The sequence below is a fragment of the Spodoptera frugiperda genome, chromosome 23 (genome assembly GCF_023101765.2).
Source record: "Spodoptera frugiperda isolate SF20-4 chromosome 23, AGI-APGP_CSIRO_Sfru_2.0, whole genome shotgun sequence".
NCBI lineage: Eukaryota > Metazoa > Arthropoda > Insecta > Lepidoptera > Noctuidae > Spodoptera > Spodoptera frugiperda.
Window position 1 is genome coordinate 7792622 of NC_064234.1, and position 25315 is coordinate 7817936.

Genomic DNA, 25315 nt, shown 5'->3' on the forward strand with positions numbered 1-25315 from the left:
AAATTTCTAGAAATGAGTCTGCTGTTTGACGTCATAATAGAGTATTTCATACAAAGTTCATAGAAAAGTAACATTTTTGACGTTTCGAAAAAAGTATTGAATTTGACTAGTAGGAAACTAGCCTATTACGAGTAGGTAGTAATATATAGGTCACTGGACACAATTTCAGACTAAACAATACCTTGTTCAGTACCCTCCTCTAACCATCAGTAACTAACTAAGCCTATAGCTAAGATGGCATTGAGAATAATAATAAAATGACTGACGCGTGACGCTAACGTACGCGGAAGAAATAAAGCCTTTCATATAGATAACTGTTTGTGCTAGACAACTTTGAAACTATTCTCAAGATTCAATTTAAAAAAATATATTATCTAAAACAATAGTAATAAGAAATCATCGTGCGTAACATAACATGACTAGGGCTATAACTTTTACTATGAAATCATCGTGCGAAACATAACATGACTAGGGCTATAACTTTTACTATGAGTTCAAAGTCCAATACTGTGTGACTGTATTCAATCGTACAAAACACAGAACGCGGCCTTGGCAATGTTATTCTTGCGCGGTGGCCGCTGCGTCACTCGCGTACTAGGTGCTGTGTAAACTGTAGTGAAATATCTTTAGATATTGTGCAAAAATTATATAACTCAAATAGCTACAGTAAACTTCATAATACTAAAGCATATTTAAATATATGTTAAGTGAAACATCTACCCACACAACTCGTGACAGTTCGTGATCGATAAAACTCATAACCTCTCGACAATTTTGACATGTAGAGAAATTGAAAACAAGAGAAGTGAATCGTTAAATTATTTTTTTAAAAGTGATATCTGTGTTGACTTTATCCACCTGTGACCGGAAACATGGCTAGACGCTTGTTATGCCACATGATTTTGAACTCTAACACAACGACGTTAAAATCGTCGTTGCCTATACTCAGTAAAAACATACATAGTCAGGTGAGTTACTTTTAAATTAGTGCGCTTACAGTTACAGAAAACTTTATTATTTAAAATGTTCTTAACTACGAAAATTTATATTTTATTTCAATCATATTTTCAAATTAGATAAGTACTTAGTAGCCTACAATATTTTTAATTTAGGTAAACGTAGATACCATTTATTTATTTTTAATGTTAGAACTACTAACCGTGATGAGATTTCATTGGATCTAGGATCTAGGTAGGCGTAACACTAGTCACTGGATCATGGCCGTTATTAATTGTCTTACCTTGTTACATACTTGAATTATAATCTTTAATTATTAGCACTACAGAAAGTTATTTTCATGTAGTCTTATTTTATTTTTTATTTATATATAAAGTACATAATACCACAAAATAATATTAAATTAGGAAAAGACATGGCCTTTATTGTAAGGTATAATTTATTTTTAAATTAGGTAGGCATCTAATGATTATTATTATGAGTATTGACCATATACCAAATTGAACAGGTACCAACGAAAGAAATCCAGATCCCATTGAAGTTTGGACATATTGCGGGCAAACTATGGGGCAACAGCAACGAGCGACCAATACTGGCGTTACACGGATGGCAGGACAATGCAGGCACATGGGACCCTCTGATCCCCATGATCTTAAAAGACAGACCGATATTAGCCTTGGACTTTCCTGGACACGGATTTTCATCATGGATTCCTCCTGGTAATTATTTATTTATTATTATAGTATTTATTTAGTACATCTACCACCGAGTACAGTTTCGAGGCTTTAATGTTAGCGTCGTGGAACGACCTATACTATTAATTATAGGTACTTAGATCTTAGATAGAATTATATTTTAAGGTACTATTTGTATAAAAATCCGGACTTTGGCTTCGTGGATCTCCAAAACAATAAACAACCGTGGGATAAAGCGTCCAACCTTCATGAATTTATTTTATGATTGTTTTTTTTTTATTTTACGTATACAAGCGTTGTGCGTAAGTAACATTGTCTCGTTCTTTCTTCTCAGATATGCAGTACTACCAGTGGGAATTGCCGAGAATTATTTTGTATCTGAAAGAATACTTCAAAATGGAGAAAGTATCAATATTGTCTCATTCTATGGGAGCGATAGCATCCATGCGTTTCGCGTCCGTGTTCCCAGATGACGTTGATTTTTACATTGCTATAGACAGCCTTATTTATGACGACTACGATTTAGATGCAGTAGTCAGTAAAATTTCTAAAACAATGAAAAAAGCTTTAATCTCACAGACACGGCTAAATGATGAGCCACCGACATACACTTTAGAGGAAATTACCAAAATATGGCATTTGGGCACGAGGAAGTCTGTGGCTATGGAAAGTGTTCAGCATTTACTAAAAAGGGGTATAAAAGCATCGAAAGCCGATCCCAATAAGTATTATTTCTCCCGTGACTCAAGACTAAAGTATACATTGTTCAATCCAGAGGATAAAAAATTCGTTGAAGCCCTGGTGAGGAGACTGAAATGTCCAACATTGTATGTCAAAGCGATAGACTCTCCGTATTCTGCTGACGCATATTCTATAGAAATGCGCGAAATTTTAGAACAAAATAATGAAAATTATGAATTTCATTTTGTACCGGGTACACACCACGTTCACTTAAACAATCCCGAGTTAATAGCTCCACTTATTAAAAATTTCATTCAAAATCATAATCTAACTCTTTAAGTTACGAGACAAGGAACAGTATTTTGTTTGGAAATTTACTCAAATACGTTATTTACTCCACAACATTGTTTTATTGTGTGAATATTGCACAAAATAATTTTATATGCATTTTTTCAAGCATTAATATAATTTTTGATGAAACATTTTGATGTTCATGTTGCTAAGGAATGTTGTATCTGTACAATCTAGTTACAATTGATAAATAATACAAAATACACTAGTCATATTTGTTGTTACATTTAAAATAAATACAATATATAGATATGTTACATATATAAATTTAATATTCTTTACACAGGTAAACATATAAAAGTCATAATCATAAATTATTCATAAAAGCTACAAACATCATTTATACTTTGAGTAAGAATTAATTTGAAGCTTCACTAGTACATGAAATGTCTAAACTGGAATTACTAACACTGTCACAAATATGTGCACCTTTTCTTAGAGGCAAAACTTTCAGTAGTGCGTCTTGCCACGGCACTCCTTCGCATACTCGTAGGACAATCTCAAAAACTGAAACGAACAAAGATATTATTTTATAATATATGTTGTTGCTGTTTAGGTTTATATTTTATAAGGTATAAGGCAAATTAGTATTTATGGCCTACATAATAAGTTGTTATTTACCATGATCAATTGTCAGCACTTTTCTAGTTTTCATATTGATGTATTTATCCAGTGGTAGCTGTCCATGCCTAATACCTTGCTCTACTGCTATTTTATGGCAGAGACCCTGAAATATGTTTAGTAAATCAATATAAGATAAAAAAGACACATTTTAACCAAATTGTATGCCAGAACCACAAATCAGATCTCTAAGCAGAGACGCAATGTATTTTTGTTGTGTCTCATAATTTTTAGCCATTGACAAGAGGTTACTATATGAGTTACTATTAGAGAGTTAGTTACCAATGCACCTCATCAGACCTCATTTACTAAGATAGGCATAGGTTTACTTATAATATTACTTACTACTGTAAGGAGTCATTAGTAAGCATCACATTAGTTATACTTGTCATATGAATTTGTGTCAAAGAAAATAGTTACCAGGCTAACAAATACCAAATAGTAGCTAATGAAATTAACTTATGTACAGATATTTATTGCTGGTTGGCTATGTTATTAATGTAATTCTTTTTTTAAGAAAAAAGACATACTTAGTAACAGTTTTGTATCCTACAACTTCATAGTAACAATGATTTATTTATTTATTTTCATAACAAAGACTTATATGTCCTGCCTAAAACTTTAATGTTAGATTTAAGTGTATAGTACTTAATTGGGATATATACCTTATGTTTATTGTGATCTACAAGGCCTCCAATAATGTAAGCTGTGTTCTCCTCAAATTCTTCAATTACATTGTCAGATTCACTTGTTAAATACACTATTTTGTCCTTTGGGAACACTTCAAGGTATGACACTTCATGGAAGTCTATCTGAAAAATATTTAATAACATAATTATTTATTATAAGAAAAAACAAATGATATTAAGTATTTATTTGGACCATTACAAGATAATTGTATGTTTTTATGATATTATAATTTATTAATAAAGGGTTAATATTTAAAATAAACAGTTTTTATTTTATGTCAAAAATTTGAAGTTTTTTTTTCTTATACTCTGTGGTAAAATTTACAATCACAATTAAAATTAGATGTGGAATTTGTGAATGAACAAATTAATAAAATTAGTCCCAATAAATCAATAAAAAAGTCAATCTTGAAACAACAACAATCAACTTACATCCCAGTGTTCATATCCATTATGTCTGGACATGTCACTTCTAGACCGTTCCCCAAAACTTGTTATGTGGAACTGAATTGGTGTTTCTGATCTCCTATTTATTGAGTAACAGCGCAGAATTTGTTTTATTACTTTAAATCTATCTTTTTCCATCATTAAATGATCAAAACCCAGATCTATTACAATTGAAATATTTTTCTTCGGTCTCTCTAATTTCATTTTCTTCAATGCCTTCCTATTGGGACCTAGAACAATATTGGCTTCACGTGCCTCTCTCCGCCTTTCTTTGGCTCGTGCTTTCTCTTTAGCACGTTTCTCCGCTTTGCGATTTTCCCATTTAACTTTTTTTAACCATTTGCGCATTTGATTCTTAGTAAAAGGTCTTGGAATTTCATTCCCTTCGTCATCTTTCAGACCTGAGTCTATCCTTATGTCAAATAATGTAAATTGGGGGAAATGATTGTCCTCCTGCTCATTATTGTCACGTGCTTCTTCTTGTATATTATTTCTTTCACTGTCCTCCATTTCAACTCTATCCTTTGATAAATTTCTAAATTATTTTATAAAAACTGCTGTAAAGAAAGTAACAGCCAATCTTCCACGTGTTCTCACTTTTTCTTTCTATTTATTAGTCACTATGCGATGTATTAGTTCATTACCTGCAGAAATATTCACACTTTACAACAAAATACTGTATCCTGCTTCAGTAAATAAATAATTCAGCTATTCCTTTACAATTTTTGAGGTTATGCGGTTGTATTCATTTTGGAATCAATGTCAATTGTCAATGTCAATACTGTCATGAGTGTCCAGTGTCATTTCAATTCTATGGCAAGGTAATGTCAAAGATTAAATTCGTCAAAATGAAATAACAAAACGTTTATACCCTACGTATTATTATCATATTTTTTACAAAATACAGCATTATTATTTAGTTTTTTTTATTCGCTGTTATTAAATCATAAGCCTAGTGTTGTTCTAAATCTAAATATCAATCAACGTTATACAGTGCAAGATACGATCTGTAGACACGATGCGACGCTAATACATCTCAACTCTTCGAGTCTTGGCTCTTGCTGCTCACTCCATTTTAAACACAAATTAATGTAACTACCTCTATTATTTTGATAAGTGATAACTATTTAACCTCTACTGATAAGGAAAAGATAATTGGTAATATTTAACTATGCTCTCCTTTCAAATTATCTTGAATTCATTCGGAGAAGATAATGTCTACAGTAAGTACCTACATAATGTTTTGTTTTGAGGTTTATATTCAATTCTATTAAATATTTTCTATAAAAATAGTGGTTGTTTTCCTGGTATCGCTGTAGGATAGGTATCAATTATGGGGAGGATGTTTCGAGGAAGAACCTTCTTCGGTACTGCGAAGATTAAACGACTCTTTAGCCGTGGATACTCGCTTATTTCGGGAGGATGTGCAAGGTAGTCGTTGCTGGGCTGCCGAACTACATCGAAGTGGACACCTTTCCGCAGAAGACAATAAATCGATACAGGAAGGCCTTAACCTGGTATTGTACGATTTAATTACCCTAGTGAAAAGTTCTTTACTGATAAGTGGGTACCTAGAGTTACCGCCTAAATAAACACTTCCTACCGTACCTACTTTACCTATACTTAACCCAAGTACTTGTAAAATAATAAAATCGATAGCACTGACTCAAACTTTTTATCTCACCTACTAGAATGGTGATCGCTTGCCTAATCTACCTAACTTTAATTAGGATAATTTGAATTTGTTGTTTGGTAGGTCGAGAAAGACATTGAAAAAGAGATAATTCAAAATGGCCGCTTGAATGACTCTGAAGAAGACATTCATTCGGTAGTCGAACGACGACTGTTCAAGTACGCTGGGGACGCAGCACTGCGCCTCCACACCGCTCGCAGTCGAAACGACCAATCTGCCACTGACACGCGACTGTGGATGCTCAGGAACTTGCCTAAATTGCACACTGCTCTCAAAGAATTGATCACGGTAAGTACCTATTACAAGAACGAAACATAACAGGAAAATATACTTTTTACTATCCAAAGGAAAGAAGCCTTTTCAAAAGCCTAATAAATAATATTTTGTCTGACCGGGAATCGAAGTCCAGCAGTGCGATTTCTGCAGCTGGCGCCACATCGTTTTTCAGTTCACACTGTAGGAACATTATCGTACCCAGTGCCGGCGTTAGGGGGGGGGGCGTGATGGGCCGATGGCCCAGGGCGACAAATTCTGGGGGGCGCCGATGCCGCCGCCGATGGGATCCGCAAAAAACTAACACTTGATATTGCTTCCCTCGAGTGGGCGCCACAATATTTTCGCCCGGGGTATCAGTGGCCCTTACGCCGGCACTGATCGTTACCTAATGTACACCGTCTAAATAAGTAGGTAGGTCCTAGGTACAAAAGATTTACCAATAATTTCATTGATTATTTTTAGGTTCTGGTTAATCGAGCAAACAGCGAAATTGGAATTATAACACCAGGATACACACATCTCCAGCGAGCTCAACCTATACGTTGGAGTCACTTTCTGCTAAGGTATCGTATAAACACATATAAGACTGTTAAATATTGTCCTATTGACTGTATACCTTAAAGTAATTTAGTTTCTTATTTTTCTCCAAATTTCAGTCACGCTTGGGGCCTTCGCGATGATGTGGTGAGACTTGAAGAACAAAAGAAACGCCTATCCCGTTGCCCGCTAGGTAGTGGAGCTATTGCTGGCTGTGCGCTGTCTATTGATAGAACTAGGCTAGCCGATAGTTTAGGATTCGAGGATCTCACACCAAACTCCATGTTTGCTGTCAGTTCAAGAGACCATTTGGGTAATAAAGCTTATGTACGATTTACATCAATACCTACATAGTTTTAAATTCAGCTTGCTTAATCGATGTTAAATCTATTACAGTGGAGTTCTTCAACTGGGCATCGCTGTGTGGTTTACATCTCAGTCGATTAGCAGAAGACCTTATTATCTACAGTTCTCAAGAGTTTGGCATTATCAGGTTTTCTGATCAATTTTCGACTGGATCAAGCTTAATGCCCCAGAAACGGAATCCAGATGGATTAGAACTGATCCGAGGAGCCGCAGGTCTCTTACTGGGGGATGCAGTTGGATTCAGTTGCGTAGTAAAAGGACTTCCGAGCACCTACAATAAAGATTTACAGTCTGATAAAGAGACTTTATTCAGGTCTTACGATCGTCTGCTGGATTGCTTAAAAGTCGCTGCAGGAACAATTTCCACTATGGATGTAAGTAAGATTTGAAATGTTCCTTAAACTGAAGGCTAGGGAAATAAGTCGTTTAAATCCTTTATTCAGGTCAACAGCGATAAGGCTTTAAATGCCTTGGATCCCGGTATGCTAGCTACCGACCTGGCCCATGCTCTGGTGCGTCGAGGCGTTCCATTTCGACGAGCTCACCACTTGGTTGGATCAGCTCTGAAGCGAGCATCTATCCTCGGCGTCAACCTCCGAAACTTACCGTACCAAGAATATCACACAATTTGGTAAGTTCCCTTGAACAACTTGAACTTGTAATAATAGGCAATATAATTCTTGTTTCTAAAATAGAAGTTACTATAATACAATATATTATGTAGTACCTAAATTAAACACCGTCGCGCTCCGTATTCTCGTATTTTAGTTGACACAGAAATTGAACCCGCGACATGTGACATCACAAGCGCAACCGCTACAGATTACTTATGCCTAGCTAACTAGCATATTAGGTAATTGGGTGTATTGACTACCTAATGATCACCTATAATCATCTCAAGTCGTTCAATGTCCTCATAACAACCACTGCACTGCCGGCACAGTACAAAAATAACTGTTGTCTTACAGCCCAGAATTCGGGACGGAGGAAGAACTTGCCAGCATTTTCTCATGGGAGACGAGTGTGGAACAGTACACCAGTTTAGGTGGAACTGCAATGTCTGCTGTTAATCATCAAATTGAAACATTACGCTCATGGCTCGAAGCATCAACAGAATTTAAGTAAATAAAAATGCCATGTTGTTTTCTCATCACAAATAAAGTGTCATTATGAACTTACATAATTACGTAGTTTTTGTGGAAGGAATAATCAATAATACTTATAAGAAATAATCAAACAAAGATTATGTAATTATTTTGGATATCGAACTGTAATAGGTACCCTTTCCTACAATGGAGACAATCTACTTAGATTTCTTACTTGATTAGACTTAGACCTAACCAAATCGAAATGGAGGACATGTTACACAATAAAAGTTTACAATATTTCCCTAGTTACAAAGTCCTACCTAGGCATGTAAGGACGGGGTCGATCAACCAACTAGGTACTACCACAGAATAACAACAGCATCTACTCTCCTAAACTTTGATTACCTATATTCTTAATTAGAATCCAGATCACGTTTCCGTTTTACCTTCTCTACTATAACATATTCTTTATTACCTAAATCTATTAATAGGTTTTACTGCCGCACTAAGAGACATTTAATGATTACTTAAACTTTTCCTTGGACTGGGTTAAATAACCATTTGGTATAAGAATCTGAGTACGGCGGTAAGAAAGGAAATCCAATTAGGACAGGACGATTGGTCACGTAAATAATGAACCATCAAACCTTTAGCAAACATAAACCTACCTGTATAAATATCGAATCAATTAGTATTTCCTTTGCTCATACAGTGTCGTCGGACAAAGCAAATATAGGGAACGAGTAAGTCTACAAATGCCGTATTCTAGATAATATCATTAAAAGGTATTGTTACGAGCTAAGTAAAAATAAAATATGACGTAAGTTAAGTTGACAAGCACAGGCACTGCGAAGGGTTGCTGAGTGCGGTTCAGCTGTCTCTCGCACCGCTCCGTGGGCCGTCGCTCCGCTTCCGCCTGAATGCGCGCCCCGCGACCCTGCCAGGAAAAACAACTTCGCCCCCCGGCCGGCCGCCCACAATGCTTGCCCATTTAACCGCCGCTACGCATTCCACCATTGCCATTCCGAAAAGCAGACGGTCTCCATCAAATACAAATCCAATTATTACTAAACAATATCGTTGGATTCTTTGTAGGTACCTCATTACGTTTGCTGAATTTAGCCGCACAATTAAGTGTTGTGTTAAGTTTAAATAAGAGTTAATTTAATTGCAAGGTGAGTTCAACTGTGCAATGTTTTTAAAGTGTGTTTAAAAGTTTTGACAATTTGAATTACCAGGGTGGTGGAAAGATAATTAAGTTGGTATGATAACTTCGTTTCGCACCTGCAACGATCAACAATTTATCACGTTTTCAATAAAGTTTTCAAAGCTTATGCAACGTGCGTGTGATATTTTATTGTCAGCAGGTGCTGTACCTAATCAACATTGTTTTAATAAAGCAATAGTATGGGTGATGAACTTTTTATTTGCTGCGAATTAATATCTAAGCGGGGCTTTGAAACTGTACGCACCCACGCTCGGTTTATGACTAGGACTTAAACTAGTGAATATAATAACACTTATATTATACTTAACCAGCTTACCGATAATGCAACGTAAACCTACGTTATCTATTGAAGCTTAAAGTCCTGGGGTTAAATATTTATTTACAATCATTCATGATCGATATTTTCTAGTGCTTATTTAAAGAGTGTAGTTAAGCTGAATTCCACACAAACGTCTGAATTTGCTACAAGCAGTAGGCAAACCTTAACTAAGTAGCTACTAAAAAATGTTTGTCATTTAATTACACTATAATAGGTCTAGTAGGTTTAAATTGTCCCAGATTATTGAATAAATAAATAAATTCAATTTTTAGTGACACACAATGGTGAACCTGGTTCGTCGAGTGGTTTTCCTCTTCATGACACTGGTTATCACCAATGAAGTCTTTGCCAATGACTACGCTGTGGAACCTGATCTTGAGTCATACGGAGAAGAAGATTTAGCGGAAATGATACCCTCCATGGAAAATGATAAGGTAAACCGTAAACTAATATTGATACTTATTTCTTTAGTCTATCTTTTATCCTTACTTATAATTAAGTAAGGACAATTGTGTTTAAAGTACCTACCTAATATCCTACTAATTATATAACTAATTACGTAGGTATCTACTTTAAACACAATGACATGTACTAATCGTATGTGTTACCTTAGGAATCTACCCTAGGTAGGTACTTTCTTAAACCTTTCGCAATACGTATTCTTATAATTCGTATTACGTACATTTGATGTATTTAAATAAGTATGTATTCATTATGATACATAAGTAAATAATAGGTAGGTATTAGAGTCCTACCTAGGTATAGGTACACCTAATGTGAACATTCGGAAATTAGTAGTCGGCTTAATATTAATAATTGAAAAACAGGAAGGTAGGTAGCATGTTATCAACCTACCAATCTAAATCTACTTATCATAATTATTTCAAATGTCAGCGCCATCGCACCCTTTTGATTTTTTCACCGCCAAACATTATTATCAATTTATCACCGGATATGGGATCAGCGGTAATCGTATTAACCGGGAATATATAATTTTTCACACATATTTTAACTTCGATATCTGACACATAGGCTTTTAGGTAGGTGAACATGATTATGAATCAAACGTTAGCGCTCTTGCTCCATTACATATAATTGAGTTTATATTAATTTATCAATGAGCTTTACTAGCTCTGCCTATATGTTTTCTCAATCAATAAAATTTTGTTTGAAAGTCTGGGTCGCAAGTACGACTGCCGGACAAGAGGTCTCAGGTTCGATTCCCGGGTCGGGCAAAGTATTACAGGCCTTTTTTCGGGTTTTCGAAAATTTCTCAGTAGTTGCACAGAGTCTGGAATCGTGCCCAGTATATGGCAATAGGCTCACCCCCTATTTCATGGGACTTATAAAACAAATGGTGAAAAGTGGGTGTAGGTACATTGTATAACGGCATTTCGTGTCGTAATGTGCACCTCTGCCTACGCCTTCGGGGACAAAAGGCGTCACGTTGCGTGTGCTAAAAAAATCCCACAAGCTACACCCTGTTCTAGAGTTATGCTCGGAGTCTCTGAAGGATCAAATCCGTAACGAGGTGATCCGACGGAGACCGCGTCTAGGCAAGCGTAGGGCGCCTTCCAGCCAGATGGAGTGACGATATCCGTATTGATTGGATGCGTAGAGCTGAATATCGAGCTCAGTGGCGTGCCATTAGAGAGCCCTATGTCCAGCAGTGGACGAGAACAGGCTGATGATGATGACACTCTGTTGTAGTTGCAAGTTGCGATAACATGGCGACAACTCCATTAATGGGACGGTCAAAAGATGTAGGTATAACATATTATTGTTATATTAATATATTTGTTAATCTATTTTCAGTACATCCGGCACATTCATTCTATGATCAACGCATACAGAGATGACATTTTGGGACGTCGAACGGTCATTGAAACAAATGCACTTGTTGACACGAAGTACAAAACTTGGAAACGTAATGGAGACTTGATAAATTCACTTCTGGCACTACCCAAAGGCATGAATGACGCCGGCCGTTAGGCATTTACTCGACTTAGATGTATTCAATTACTGTGATTAATACAATATAGTATTATTAATATTTATGACATAAGGGATCCTAAAACAATCTGTTACTAATATAAAAATAAAAAAATACAGTTCCTGTTTTCAAAACATATATTTATTGTACCATATTGTAATTCTACACTAATTCCACCTTCATAGAGGGGTAACTAAAATTAAGAGGTATTTACAGTTACTTGTAACTACACAATACATGTTGTTGTATACCTTACATGTGTGCATTCAACAGAGACAGAACGCTGTTTATTCAATCCGTTACATATTTTGAGCGTTAGACTCTCAACATATTTATTGCATATGATTACAATAATAATGAAAAAATATTATTCCATGCTATTTTACATTCACAATGGCAGAGTCACAATGTTTTTATAAGTCTAGATAATAATAATAATGTATTCCATAAGTACATTAAGTAACAATATATTTACATGAGCTTTTTATTTATATTGAAGTTCTCATAAATGTTGTAACGCATGATTTTAATGCAATATACAGAATACTTATAAAAATGGCAGTTTTTTTTTTGAAATTCTGATTTGCACAACACATATATAATATTAAAAAAATATTTATCCATCACATGTGCAAAGAATTTTTTATTCCCTACATTCCGGACTATAATTGTGGTTAACAAGGCTCTATGCCTTATACATTGTCAGGTATGAGATATAAAACATCTCATCAGATCCGCTGAAATAGTACTTTAACAGTTAATCTATTAATAAATTTAAAGTACCTATGTTGGAGTAGTCTAGCTGATCTCGACTATTACGTAACTAGATAAGTCGGTACATAATATAAATTAGTAATTAAAGATTAACTATCGATTCGAGCGCTGCCCGAGTCGTCGATGCTAGAACTTGAGCGAGAAGCCTGGCGCCACGTTAAGGGAGCGCTGGTGCAGCTGGAAGCCGAGGGCCTCGTCCGTGTCGGCGCGCGCGAACTGGGCGTAGGCCGCGCCCCCCGCCGGCGGCCGCGGGCTATGCGTGCTGCGCCGATTGCCCTCGGACTTGGCAGGCCACGTCGGAAACATCGCCGGCTCGATCGCCACCGGTTGCTCCTGCAACGTACAAACATACTATTTAAGGCACAATCATATAATTTACCACCATAAAATAATATGCACACTGAACAAAAATATTTAAATTAATTTAGATAAAAACGTGCAATAATAATATATTTCACCTTAAAATAAGCGTGATCTAAAGCAGCGTCTGCTGTCACTCTCCTGGCAGGATTGTATGTCAAAAATCCTTGTAGTAACGATAACCCAGTTTCAGAAAGTAGATCAGGCCCTATTCTTTGGCGTAACCCGCCGGTAGGATGCTCTGCAAAGGTCATTCTCTGTACTGCTGGTAATTCACTGTAGCCAGGCCAAATTAACTCAGAAGGTGTACCCAAATCCTAGAAAAATAAAGAAAAATATTTTTTTATAAAAAATTATAAAAAAATATACAATACATATACATTCATTAAGTATGGAAGAGCCATACTTCGGTACAAACGGGCCGGATCCACAGGTGTGATACCACCACCTCACAGAAAACTGACGTGAAACAACGCTTGCGTCGTGTCTAATTGTGCGGGTAAGGTTACCGGAGGTCTAATTACCCCTTCCTTCATCTTCCCAATCCCCGATTTCTCAACAACCCTTAAATTCCTAACCTCCAAAAGGCCAGCAACTCACTTGTAATAGGTGATTCGTTTGCTCGTTTATCGCTTTATGGTATAAAGCATATATAGTATAAAGTTTATACAATAAAAAAAAATAAGTTGAATAACAAACCTTAAAAATTCTGTTTAATTGATCCACTTCTGATTTTCCGGGAAACAGTGGATTCATGCTAATGAACTCCGCAAATATGCAGCCTACACTCCACATATCGATGGGTGTGGAGTATTCTTTACAGCACAGCAAGAGCTCGGGCGCGCGGTACCAAAGTGTTACCACGATCGGGGTATATTGCCGTAGGGGAGACCCATACTCACGGGCTAACCCAAAATCTCCAACCTAAAAAAGACATTTTACTATAGTTGCAATTTTTAGTGAATGATTAAATTAAGTTGCAACTAAAAAAATATAATATACCAACCTTCAATACACCTTTGTGTGATAGTAACAAGTTACTGGTCTTAAGATCCCTGTGTAATATCCAATTGTCATGCAAATGATGAACAGCTCTCAATAGCTGTGTCATAAGACATTTCACCTCACCTGTAAATAAAATGTCATCAGTAAGAAGAAATGTCTATATTTATTTACATAATTATAATCTTAGTAATATTGCTCTGAAGTCGTAATCATACCTGGTAGAAAAACTTGTTTCTTTCCGCGCATCGTCTCCATAAGACTTCTCAAGTCATGCTCGACGTAATCCATGACAATAAAAATCTTGTCCATATTGGAGCCCACCACTATCTCCCGCACCGTCACAATGTTGGGATGCTGGCCCTGTAACAACAGAGCAGAATGTGCGACTTATTAGTACGAGGACGCAGCAGACCATCTTACGGTATTCACTTATAATCATCTAAGTCCATATTGTGCCAATGCACTTGTACATAATAGTTTTATCTGAAAATGAATGCTTCACCCTACTATAATAATTGTTTAACATAATCATAATCTCTCAATCCAAATGCGAAAGTTTGAGCACTTTAAAAATTAAAAAACAATACATATAATTATACTTGTTAAATGCTCTACAATTTTAATAAATTGAATTATGTTGTGCAGAGCTTCGGTATTTTTGAACTATGATTTTTATATGTATCTCATTAATACACTTTCTTTAATAATAACATATCATATAAATACTATACATCAAATACGTAACAAATATAGAAATACATATAAAGGCAAAATTAAAATTATTAAAAAATATTACGCTAATTTCAGATAATAGTTAAGTATACAATATATAATATAGGCTACCAAAATGTACCCAAACTTTCACAATATTTTGATTTTATATGGACACAAAAAGAATCTCACATAAATCTGTAGCATATGGTGCATTGGAACTTTTTAATTACCAAGTTAGAAAGATAAAGCAACAGATACAACTTAAACAAGAGCTGTTTATAAATTGTGAAGAAAACATTTTCAGAAGAAGTACAACATATACCTAGAGCTAGCACATTTTTAAACAATCATGATATGTGTCAAAGAATATTTAACTTTAAAATAAAATAACATCTGTCTATCAGCCAATTTAGTTCCACTGGAATGATATAAATTGGTGGTATGACTTAGTAGAAGACCAACCCACAACATTCAAAGACATTAGAGATCCTTGAGTGTGCAACAAATGCCTCATATTTAACAGAAACTCTTCATTGTTGACAACTATTCTACAATATTATTTTTAAAATTCATAACATTGACACATATCAAGATTTGCAATATCAACAAAATTTATTGATTTATCTACAGTTTAATTAAAACAAATGTGGAAAATGAACAAATATTGACAATAACATTCATATTGTACATTCCGCTGGTGACAGATGGGGTGGTTGTAGGCTTATCTTATGTAATCAAACTGTAGATAACAATATCTGTAATCCCATGGAGCATTAACTAAAATCACGCAGGATATCTACATGTCAGGATAAATGTGGCTCGCAGTGTGGTGGCGGCACTTATTGAAGTGTCGCCATCACTTTAAAATACGTGATTTTAATTTATCTGTGTACGATGACGTTCCTTAAAGATACCATACATATACTATAATGTACCATACAACCTTATAATCTTAATTTTCTGAAGCTCATCAACGTATTTCTTTGTGACTGGAAACTTTTCTTGGATGCAAAATAATTCGTCTATTTAGTTTTCCAGCCATTTTCAAAGATGATTAGGTATCGTATACAAGGTTTGGCTCTTGTTTAGGAAACGTATTATATTCACATACATGTTTACGATTAAAGAACAAAACTATTATTTCAACTTACAAGATTTGCTAGAGGACAATTTATTTAGCAAGAAAAGATCAACGTTAAGTAATTGCAACTTTATATTTCGAATGGTATCACTTGCATTATGTCCCATAGTAAATCGGATGCTTTATAATAAAATTAAGATTTTAGCAATTATTGTTTACAGATTTTCATTTTGGCAGCTATACCAACAGTTTTAAAAACATAAACTTAGATTACTTTGCTAAGGTTATAAGTAGATACAATAACAGCACTGTTAAAATAAAAATTCTTGTCACACAGTAACTTTAAAAAGAAAATTTTCAAATAAAATAATTTGCTACTGTAGAGGAGAGATTACTTATTATAGTATATTACTTAATACAATATGTAATCAATTATTTCCATTACATACCAAATAAGTGACTTAAAACTAAAATGAAAAGAAACAAGGTACATACATACTTTCTAATCTACATTCACACAATGCATGCAACAGCAATTTCCAGTTATGTGTAGTCTACTTAGGTTTGTAAAAAAAAGATTTACATATATCTATTAGTTAGCATAGTTGCCATAATGATATCTGATATAAAAATCACCAGTAAACTTAAGATCTAATAAATACATTCATGACAAGAGACTTACATAAAATACCGTGGAATGTAGTATTTTATGCATCATTCAGTATGTGATATAATGACTTTTGTAATGCTTACCAAATTTATCCCAACAATATAAACATTATTGATAAGTGATATATGATAACGATGAATTTAATACACAAGGAATCAAATTCACCATGTATGTAAATAGAATTCACAAAATATTTGATAACACGATTTGAATTCATTATATTATATGCCAAGTTTGTTTAAAAATTGCAAAAAACCAATCCCGCATAATTTTCGACAAATTATTTAAATTCGTGAAATGTCATTAGAATTTGATGGCAAAAAATTACGAACATCGAAAGTTATAAGTGTATATTTCTATACACAAAGAAATCCTGGAGACTGGTGACTTGTAACAAAGGTAATCGTAACAACGTAGTATTGTTGATTATGAGGTAAAGAAATAAATTAGTATTACTTCCAAAGTTATAGGAATTTCATTTGTACCACACATTGCGCCAAACTCAAGTAACTTAATAATGATAATCCGTAATTGGTTTTACGTTTTTCTGAATACCACATATCACTTGTACTGGTTCAACATTATGTAATGACCTCCATGTTTCAAGAGTTGTAAGCATTCAAGGCCCTTAGAGGTCCGACTGTTGCTAGTAAAGAAATCCATATCTCGTTCGACTGCCCATATTTACACACTTCTTCATAAAGTTGCTTGATTACACATTACAGTTCCAATCTTTGCTAATTAAAAAGTAACATTAGCGAATACAAAAATATTACCTTTAAAATATTGGTCATTATTACAATTAACGTTAGTCTGCAGTTTCAACTAAAGTAAAAAAGGCGTGGATCATGCATCGTTCCCCCATAGTTTAAAATTTGTTATATCCGATCAATTCAATTGAATCGTTTAATACGTATCAAAAATTCAATTGCGAACTTCATTACAACTTCAAGGATGAATAATCTGTACCGCTAGTCTCATAGTAAGTGACTTTTCACACGCACCGGTACTAGGGTCGCCGAGTAGCCAATGTTAAATATACGTATGAACGTACCGGTACGTTGAAAACCAAACCTAACCTACGCCAGACAACCTAACATACAGAAAACGGAGTGGAAAAGCGTGCAAATGACTTGTAGTGCAATCTAAGGTCACTGATGGGATGGGCCGTCCGCATCAAAACCGCATTTGCTACAGCAATGCGCAAAAGTGTGCGCGAGGGGCGATGTATTGCAAGGCTTGTCACTACATCTAACTTGACTACCAAGACCACTGTCAAGAGATTAACAATGAATAAGTTAAGTGCAGAGATACAGTTAATAAGCTAAATGACAATGATTATGAAGAGTCAAATAATTACTTGACATACATAAATCGACGATTATTACAGAAGACAAAAATAAATCTTTATACTTTTGTTTTAGAAAATATTATTCGAAAGCTTAGCTTTTCAAAGATAAACTATCACTTTTTGTATCATAATAAAACAAAATTACTTTTCAAAAATTCGTTAATATTCTATGATATTATAATTACTTTAAACAAAAATAATTGGTAACCATGACTACCTAATTAAAATAACTAAAATTAAAAGTGTGGAACATAAAACAATAATCTGGCGTATATAACGCCAAACTATAAGGTCTATCGATAGGTCAGATTAGAATATCAGAAGAAATTCCTATTCGTGCTGTAAATGCTGCCCTTGCAGATATAAATTAATTACATAATAGAAACTTAATGAGCAAACATACAGGTGTTGGGTTGGACCGAACATACGGGTACGGTGGTGCGAGTGGGTGATTTTCATTAAGATTCTAATGTTTAGAGGAGTTACAGTACGCTACGAGTGATTAAGTGGGATAAGCCCTCTGGTGACCTGACACACAAGGCGAAATACAACGCAAGTGTCGTTTCATGCTAGTTTCTAGTGAGACCGAGATATCACTCCGGTCATGCCAAGGCTTGGCTCTTCCACGTTAAAATTACGAATAAGTGTGACTGGCTTCTTGATACAAAGTTAATTGACGAGTACAGTCTAAAGACTAAAAAGAATAATATGTGACCCAAGTTATGCCTAATCTCGACAAAATAATCAAGTTTTTGTCATTTATCAACTCTTAAACTAATCATATTTTAAACGCGTTAGTCTATGCTGATATCTTTACAGCGAGTGGTATGTTAATCAATGAGTAATTATATAATGCAGTACACACTTTCCATATTAACTGCGCAGTTTTAACTGTACAGTTAAATCTTAAGGTTTGTATTGTATATAAGTTAGCGATAAGTTGGAAAATAATTTTAAAATATCGAAGTAACACGTACGCATTTTATGATGTCGACGCTGAACAGCAATGCCACTAAATTGAGCACGTGTCGTAACTAGTCAAGAGTAATAGAATATATACAGAGTAGTGTGTGCACTTATTTAACACTCTAAAAAATGTTAATTGGTCTTGTACGCAAATAATATCTGTATCAATTACTGGATTCGTATTAGATTCTCTAATGGTAACGATTTTAAAATACATTAAGCTGAGTACAAACAAAATACACAGGAAAATTAACATGGTCTCCAGTACCTACTAAAATCTATGCAAAGCAAAATCGGTCAGAGAAGCGTGTTCATTATTAGTCAGTTGAATGTGCAATAGCGTAAACGATTGACTGCGGGAATCATCTCTAGCTACCCATAAACAGATGCATTTAATTCTAATTGTGTTATTTTGTAGTAGCGGCCAAAGCGATATAGTGTCTATTAGGAACTTTACTCACGTTTTAATTCCATGAAATAGGTTAAGCCAAAATCTTTAATGAAATGAAAATTGAAAATAGACTAAAGGCAGAATTGTTGAAAGATTTTTCAGAAACGGAATGACACTAGCACTATCTCATAGATAAGATCTTAAAATAAATCATAAATACTTATTCGTCAAAGAAACAAAGCAATCAAGCTATTACTTATTACTGTGCATTATTAAAATCAAATTCTAAAACGTTATTGATAAAGTTCTAATTGAATCTCAACTTCATAACAGATTATGTACTAGGTAGTTTACGGGTTGCTAGAGAGCTAAATATTATCGACCAAGCAACACTAACAAATATCAGATCAGCTTAAGACTGTTTCAACACATTTGCTTTCTTGTTGTTTTCATAGTTGTTGGTGAAACATTGGATATCCCTCATAATATGTATGTCTTGTATACATTTAATTTAAATCGGGTAATGTGTTAGACAACATATACAAAACATACATTTACATAAATAACTTGCATATTGCCAAATCAGAATATTAGAGAAACAGTAACTACTTATACCATATTAACACTTATAGAAATAACATCAAGTGACCACACAACTTCGCCCTCCAGACTTTAGAATTAATTTTAGGCTAGTGGCCAAAAATTAATTTCATTTGAGAAGCTTAATGTAAAATATTTTCATCACATTGTCATACCAATGTTAAGTCAAAACTTCAAAATACTTAAAAATATTCCCTAATCTTTACCTGCTGATGTCTTGTTGATTTTACTTCAAATATTATCTTAAATATAACCTTCGATGTTCGTATTTTAAGCATTGTATGTAAAAGAATTACTTTTTGTTGGCCATCAAATTCGAAGATGTAGAACGTAACAAGAAGAAAGCATTGAAGGGTTGTCCCCCTGGAATAAATCCCTACACTTTTAAGCCCGCCCGTATCGGAGTTGTTAACCCTTGCAATCGGGTCACACCTCTAGCACAACCCTCTTGCAGGTAAGAGGTGCCGGGCCTGTAGGAATAAAATACAAGGCATTAATAAAATGAATTCAACACGGGAGCCATCGAGTGCTTCACAGCTCGCGGCTCAAACACTAGCACATAACTATAGTAAGTAGAATAATTTTAAAACAATGTACCTTCAAGAAAAGAGCAGTGATGCATTGTGATGGCTCAAGTGAGCTTACAGTTACAAAATTAGGATTGTGATCTTACCTTAAGCAAAGTGTTAATCTCTCGCAGAGAAGTGATGGGGAATCCTTCCTTCTCTTTTTCCATCTTTAGTCGTTTTAGAGCAACTATTTCGTCAGTAGTTTTGTCACGTGCTCTATAAACTACTCCATATGCACCTTCCTCAATTCTATTGAGGCATTGAAATTCCTCAACTGACCGACAACCCTATAAAATATTAATATTTTTAAATATTTTTTACACATTCATGTTAAACATTTATCTTATATAAGATTAATACTTATAATTAAAATGTGATTATACTCTTAGGATGTGTTAAATTAAAAAAGTTGTGCTGGATATTGTCACCTGAAAGTGAGCTTTTCTCTTGAAACAATATGTATTTGGCATTGACATGCAAGGCCAAAACCAATGTGTTAGTCTGAAATCCATTTGTAAACCACACATAACATTGTGTGCTAAGGTCATAGCATACAGTATAACCATAACCCAGTGCTTATAAATTGCGCATGCGTACGGTGAGCTATCAGAGATGTGAACTAAAGGAAATGGACAAAAATATGCACATTCTTCTATAAGATGCCAATCATTCATAAGCTATTGAATTAGTAAAAGTGCTAAACAAACCCTTGGCATGGTTTGTAAGATATTGTTTAACAAATATGAAACATCAATTACCTGTAAGGCTGGGTAGTATGGAGGTAGAGCATTAATAGCTTCTTCCCTTTGTCTTGTTTCTTCATCATCTTCATTCACTTTTTCTTCTTCTGTAATTTTTCCGTTTTCTCCAGGAGGGGGAGGTGAAAAGGAATGTGATCTACTTCTACTTTTAGATCGAGACAAAGATCTGAAAGGAAAAGTAGACAAAAGTATAAATAACAATCTATAAGTAAATATTTGTATAAATACTAGCTTCTGCCCGCGACTTCGTGCGCGGAAAATTACAAAAATTAGGGTTGTACTACCCCTAACATTTAGGCTGATTCTCATAGATAATGGATAATTTCATCAAATCGGTCAAGCCGTTTTGGAGGAGTATGGCAACGAAAACTGTGACACAAGAATTTTATATATTTGATTATATTTACAATTTAAAAACAGTAACAAATTAAATAGATGTGTGAGAGTACCTGTGTGATCCGTGTGATGATGGCAAAGACTCTGGTTTAGACTTGGAGAGAGTCGGACTAGGAGACTTAGATTTGGAAGGAGGCCTGGTTTTGTCATTGATCCTTTCTTTGTCTTTCTCGTCTTTATCAGTCTTTTCCTCATTTCTGTTCTCTTCTTCCTCTTCTTCTTCGGACTTAGACTCTGCTGCTGAGTCTGATTCTGTGCTAGAACTATCGTCCTCTGTTTCACTGTTTGTGTGTTCACCTAAAAGTAACAAAAAATATTAGGACACTAATTTTTATGATATTTATTCAATTAATGATATTAAAATGAGATTATTTTCTTACCATCTTCAGGCTCAGAGTGTAGCGAGTCAGTTTTCATTTCTACGTCACTAGAGTCAGATACGGTGACAACAGAGTCACCATAGTTAGGCGACTCTGTTTTAGTTTTCTTTGTTGCTGTCTCACTGGGAGATACAGAGCGTTTTTTACCACGCCGGCGGTGCTCTTGTCTTCGAGCCTCCAACTCAGTCCGAGACTCATGTTTCCGCTTCTCTCTTTCTTTATCTAAAACAAATTGGCGTCCTTCAATACGGATTGATAAATCTGAATTATTTCTATGTATAGTATTAACATTAGAATTTGATTACAATGCTTCTATGAATTTAGCTTATCTTATCTAAAAGTCTGACTGAATGTTAAGTAACTGAGTATAATAATTATTTAATACTAACCTGCAAATAAAACTTTGTTTTTCCTATGTTCTTGGTGTTTGTCCAATGATGAGTGACGAGATGATGATTTCCCATCCTTTTCATAATAGTCTGAACTCTTCTTGCCTCCATCTTGACCTTGTAACTCTTTGGTTATCCTTTTGTTGAGTAATCTAGTTCTAAGATCTTCCAATTCTTTGTCTCCAGATGTTCTATCCCTGTTTTCCTTTTCATTATTATGATTAGTATGGCCTTCTTCAGCTAATGACCTTAATCTAGATTCTATTCTCTCATTATCAGAGCGCTTTCTCTCTGCTTCAGCATATTTATATTGTCTCTCACGACCAAGATACACATCTCTTTGCATTTCTTTTTCTTTGTTATACATTTCTTTCTCTTTGTATAGCATTTCCTTCTCTCTGTAGGCCTCCCTAGACCTAGTTGGTTCTCTGAAAGATGGATCTCTATACATTTCTCTCTCTCGGTAATGTTCTCTTTCTCTGTATTGATCTTTATCTCTATAAACTTCTTTTTCCCTCATCTCTCTTTCACGGTACATATCTTTTTCCCTCATGTCTTTATTATCTCTATACATATTATTATCTTTGCCATCTCTGTACATTTCCTTTTCTCTATAAGCTTCTTTATCTCGGTAGGATTCCTTCTCCCTAAATGTTTCCTTGCCTTCTCTTTCTCTATACATTTCTTTTTCCCTGTAGTATTGCTTTTCTCTATAATATTCTTTGGCCATGTCTTCACGTTCAGGATTCTTATTAATTTCTCGTTTTGTTTTCTCAGACTTATCACGTTCCCTGTTGAAAAAGGTTTATGATTGATCTATAACATTCCCAATGTCAGTAGGATGTCAGACCTTAAAGCACATAATATTAAGATTTATAAATGTGTTATGACTAAGTACAGGAATAGTAAAATAGGAAATACCAGAACAGTATACATGCTAAATAACTTCATATTTAAAAATTATAAACATTACATGAGAATCTTCTTTAAATTCTGCATCAACTAAATAATCTGGGATATATATACAAAATACAGTGTAAACTAAATATAACATCACTTAAGGAAAAGTGTGTATAAAATGCAAACATAGGCAATAGAACTGTTGGTTAAGTGAAGAAATGAAAAAACATAACCCTCCTTCTGGCGCAGTCGGGTAAAAATCAATATTTAATTAACTTGAACTAACTTTTTGCCATGATAGTGATATTCAACTTATAACTTATATTAAGATAATCCATTATTGGTGAATGGAGTACTCAGTACAGTCCATAGTATAACATGCAAGTAATTCAGATTTATGTAAACAATAAACCAAAGTGGTAAAATTTTAACATATTTTGTAGAGTTTACACTGTATATTGTATATTACTACCTATATTATAAATATTTTTATAAACTTACCTGTACAGATGCTTTTTTTCTTTCCTCATATTGTCTTTGTATCTATCTTTGACTGTCCGCTTATGTCCCCTTTTATCTCTATGTGCTGTCCGAATAACAGCCTGGGGCGGCTTAATTATTAAAGAATCAGCATTGTCTCGATCTTCATCAGATAAGCTATAAATGTTCAATAAAATATATGATTTATAAAAACCCTAAGCACACACATTATCATCACACAGAACAACAAATTTTTATTTTACCATAAATCTATGACCAAGTCCACCATGTCAATAATTATTGTATTAATACTCCTTAATCAATTTTCCTTAACTAATAATGTTCTACTAACCATTAAATTGCTGCAACAATAACCCTAATTTCCTATTAATGTGTACATTAATCAATTATTGTGAGCAAAACATGTTAAGTCTACATATACAATAATGACGAAGAGATAAAAGACCGTGAATCATACACAAGAGAGAAAATAATAATTGTTAAATATTATAAATTAAGGTTAGGTAAAATATAAATTGTATGCACTGAAACAATGTTACCTGCTGAATAACATTCAGTTTATTGCCGATTTCCGTAAAGCAACTCCAGTGGGTAAAACCCATTACAACAAACAGGTGGTGGTGACACAGAGATCAAGTATGACGAAAAGTACAGCGAATAGCAGATATGTATTACGTCTGATTAATACATGGCTATACAATACATATAATTTTTACGCATGCAAATCCTCCAAACAAAGTGATATGAATTATGGGATGGTTACGTACCTAAAATCCATTTCATCTTGGACAGGACTACGAGCTAGTTCTCCGTCCTCACTTTGATCGTCTTCGTAATTACTCATGTTATTTCCCTTTTCTTTACTACCTTGATCGTATGGTGTAACGACGAAGAATAACACTCAACGGCAAACAAAAAACACGATAAACAATAATTAAATAGGTTTTCGAATAAATGACGATGAAATTGCCAAAATAAATTATCACTCAACCAAGCCACAAATTTTATACACTCACGCTGAAAACGCCATTTTGTTTAGAGCCATGCTTTTTTAATTTTCGAGAGGAGCCAACTTTGTCTATGACTTTTACTTAAAAAGTAGGCTTTTAGCCGCCGTATACGCATAAAGATACCTATACACCATCCTACATGGCAACCTACAAATGATTAAAGATATTGTGTCCCTAGGTATATAAATTTTATTCTAGTTTTAGTTCTTATTATGTACTGATACTACTATATATGATGCAAGGGCAGCCAGAAAAAATATCTTGAAATAAATTATTTGTTATGGGACTGATTTTATTGAATATGAGCTGTGGCTGTGATTATTGCTGCCTGCCTGCTGCTGATGCTGCCCGCTGAAGAACGACCACTGACTACAGAAATAGGCTTCTAATTTAAGGTGATGACAGACAAATACGGGACGTTAGCGTTCTTTTTTATACGCTCTCACTTGCGATACGTCACGGAGCGGAAGCGACTAATAGTGCGAGCGAAACGGCTCAAACAAGATGTGGGCGGAGCAAAATTCGAAATTTTTGGGTTTGCCCAAAAATTTCGAAT

The 25315-nt window shown here is 34.6% G+C and overlaps 5 protein-coding genes across 8 annotated transcripts; 3 read left to right on the top strand and 2 right to left on the bottom strand.

Moving 5' to 3' along the window:
- The first annotated feature begins 535 nt into the window (after positions 1–535).
- On the top strand, positions 536–4256 carry LOC118266684 (probable serine hydrolase). The gene is made up of 3 exons (XM_035580165.2): positions 536–968; positions 1466–1676; positions 1987–4256. The coding sequence occupies exons 1-3, from the start codon at positions 873–875 to the stop codon at positions 2670–2672; spliced, it is 993 nt and encodes a 330-aa protein (XP_035436058.2). The 5' UTR covers positions 536–872; the 3' UTR covers positions 2673–4256.
- LOC118266685 (tRNA methyltransferase 10 homolog A) lies at positions 2931–5227 on the bottom strand. Its single transcript, XM_035580166.2, has 4 exons — positions 4427–5227; positions 3971–4117; positions 3306–3411; positions 2931–3191 (listed from the first exon to the last, which is right to left on the bottom strand). Exons 1-4 carry the CDS (start codon positions 4949–4951, stop codon positions 3043–3045), a joined length of 927 nt encoding a protein of 308 aa, XP_035436059.2. The 5' UTR covers positions 4952–5227; the 3' UTR covers positions 2931–3042.
- A 275-nt stretch (positions 5228–5502) lies between these two features.
- LOC118266683 (argininosuccinate lyase) lies at positions 5503–8496 on the top strand. The gene is made up of 8 exons (XM_035580164.2): positions 5503–5664; positions 5761–5958; positions 6198–6422; positions 6873–6973; positions 7067–7260; positions 7344–7687; positions 7757–7944; positions 8282–8496. Exons 1-8 carry the CDS (start codon positions 5656–5658, stop codon positions 8436–8438), a joined length of 1416 nt encoding a protein of 471 aa, XP_035436057.2. The 5' UTR covers positions 5503–5655; the 3' UTR covers positions 8439–8496.
- Positions 8497–8643: 147 nt separating this feature from the next.
- On the top strand, positions 8644–12497 carry LOC118266686 (uncharacterized). Of its 2 annotated transcripts, none has more exons than XM_035580167.2 (3): positions 8644–9576; positions 10221–10382; positions 11764–12497. In XM_035580167.2, exons 2-3 carry the CDS (start codon positions 10230–10232, stop codon positions 11938–11940), a joined length of 330 nt encoding a protein of 109 aa, XP_035436060.2. In that variant the 5' UTR covers positions 8644–9576; positions 10221–10229; the 3' UTR covers positions 11941–12497. The 2 variants fall into 2 exon arrangements, with proteins under 2 accessions (XP_035436060.2, XP_035436062.2); XM_035580169.2 differs by lacking the exon at positions 8644–9576 and adding an exon at positions 9590–10135.
- On the bottom strand, positions 12061–24795 carry LOC118266682 (cyclin-dependent kinase 11B). Of its 3 annotated transcripts, none has more exons than XM_035580161.2 (12): positions 24517–24795; positions 23750–23905; positions 22349–23139; positions 21960–22199; positions 21633–21876; positions 21181–21349; positions 20527–20709; positions 14296–14440; positions 14082–14203; positions 13775–13999; positions 13174–13392; positions 12061–13048 (listed from the first exon to the last, which is right to left on the bottom strand). In XM_035580161.2, the coding sequence occupies exons 1-12, from the start codon at positions 24591–24593 to the stop codon at positions 12842–12844; spliced, it is 2778 nt and encodes a 925-aa protein (XP_035436054.2). In that variant the 5' UTR covers positions 24594–24795; the 3' UTR covers positions 12061–12841. The 3 variants fall into 3 exon arrangements, with proteins under 3 accessions (XP_035436054.2, XP_035436055.2, XP_035436056.2); XM_035580162.2 differs by having other exon boundaries at positions 21960–22181; positions 24517–24794; XM_035580163.2 differs by lacking the exon at positions 24517–24795 and having other exon boundaries at positions 22349–23198; positions 23750–23896.
- Positions 24796–25315: the final 520 nt, after the last annotated feature.

Bases quoted from the DNA above. Each gene is read 5' to 3' on its own strand.
- LOC118266686 (XM_035580167.2), top strand. From the start codon at position 10,230: ATGGTGAACCTGGTTCGTCGAGTGGTTTTCCTCTTCATGACACTGGTT. The intron at 10,383-11,763 runs GTAAACCGTAAA...ATCTATTTTCAG, and splicing joins CCTCCATGGAAAATGATAAG to TACATCCGGCACATTCATTC.
- LOC118266684 (XM_035580165.2), top strand. From the start codon at position 873: ATGGCTAGACGCTTGTTATGCCACATGATTTTGAACTCTAACACAACG. The intron at 969-1,465 runs GTGAGTTACTTT...CAAATTGAACAG, and splicing joins GTAAAAACATACATAGTCAG to GTACCAACGAAAGAAATCCA. The intron at 1,677-1,986 runs GTAATTATTTAT...CTTTCTTCTCAG, and splicing joins TTCATCATGGATTCCTCCTG to ATATGCAGTACTACCAGTGG.
- LOC118266683 (XM_035580164.2), top strand. The intron at 5,959-6,197 runs GTATTGTACGAT...GTTGTTTGGTAG, and splicing joins TACAGGAAGGCCTTAACCTG to GTCGAGAAAGACATTGAAAA. The intron at 7,261-7,343 runs GTAATAAAGCTT...AATCTATTACAG, and splicing joins CAGTTCAAGAGACCATTTGG to TGGAGTTCTTCAACTGGGCA.
- LOC118266685 (XM_035580166.2), bottom strand. From the start codon at position 4,951: ATGGAGGACAGTGAAAGAAATAATATACAAGAAGAAGCACGTGACAAT. The intron at 4,118-4,426 runs GTAAGTTGATTG...AATATTTTTCAG, and splicing joins ATGGATATGAACACTGGGAT to ATAGACTTCCATGAAGTGTC. The intron at 3,192-3,305 runs GTAAATAACAAC...TGTTCGTTTCAG, and splicing joins AGTGCTGACAATTGATCATG to TTTTTGAGATTGTCCTACGA.
- LOC118266682 (XM_035580161.2), bottom strand. From the start codon at position 24,593: ATGAGTAATTACGAAGACGATCAAAGTGAGGACGGAGAACTAGCTCGT. The intron at 21,877-21,959 runs GTAAGAAAATAA...TGTTACTTTTAG, and splicing joins ACACTCTGAGCCTGAAGATG to GTGAACACACAAACAGTGAA. The intron at 14,441-20,526 runs GTAAGATCACAA...CTGTTGTTACAG, and splicing joins AGATTAACACTTTGCTTAAG to GGCCAGCATCCCAACATTGT.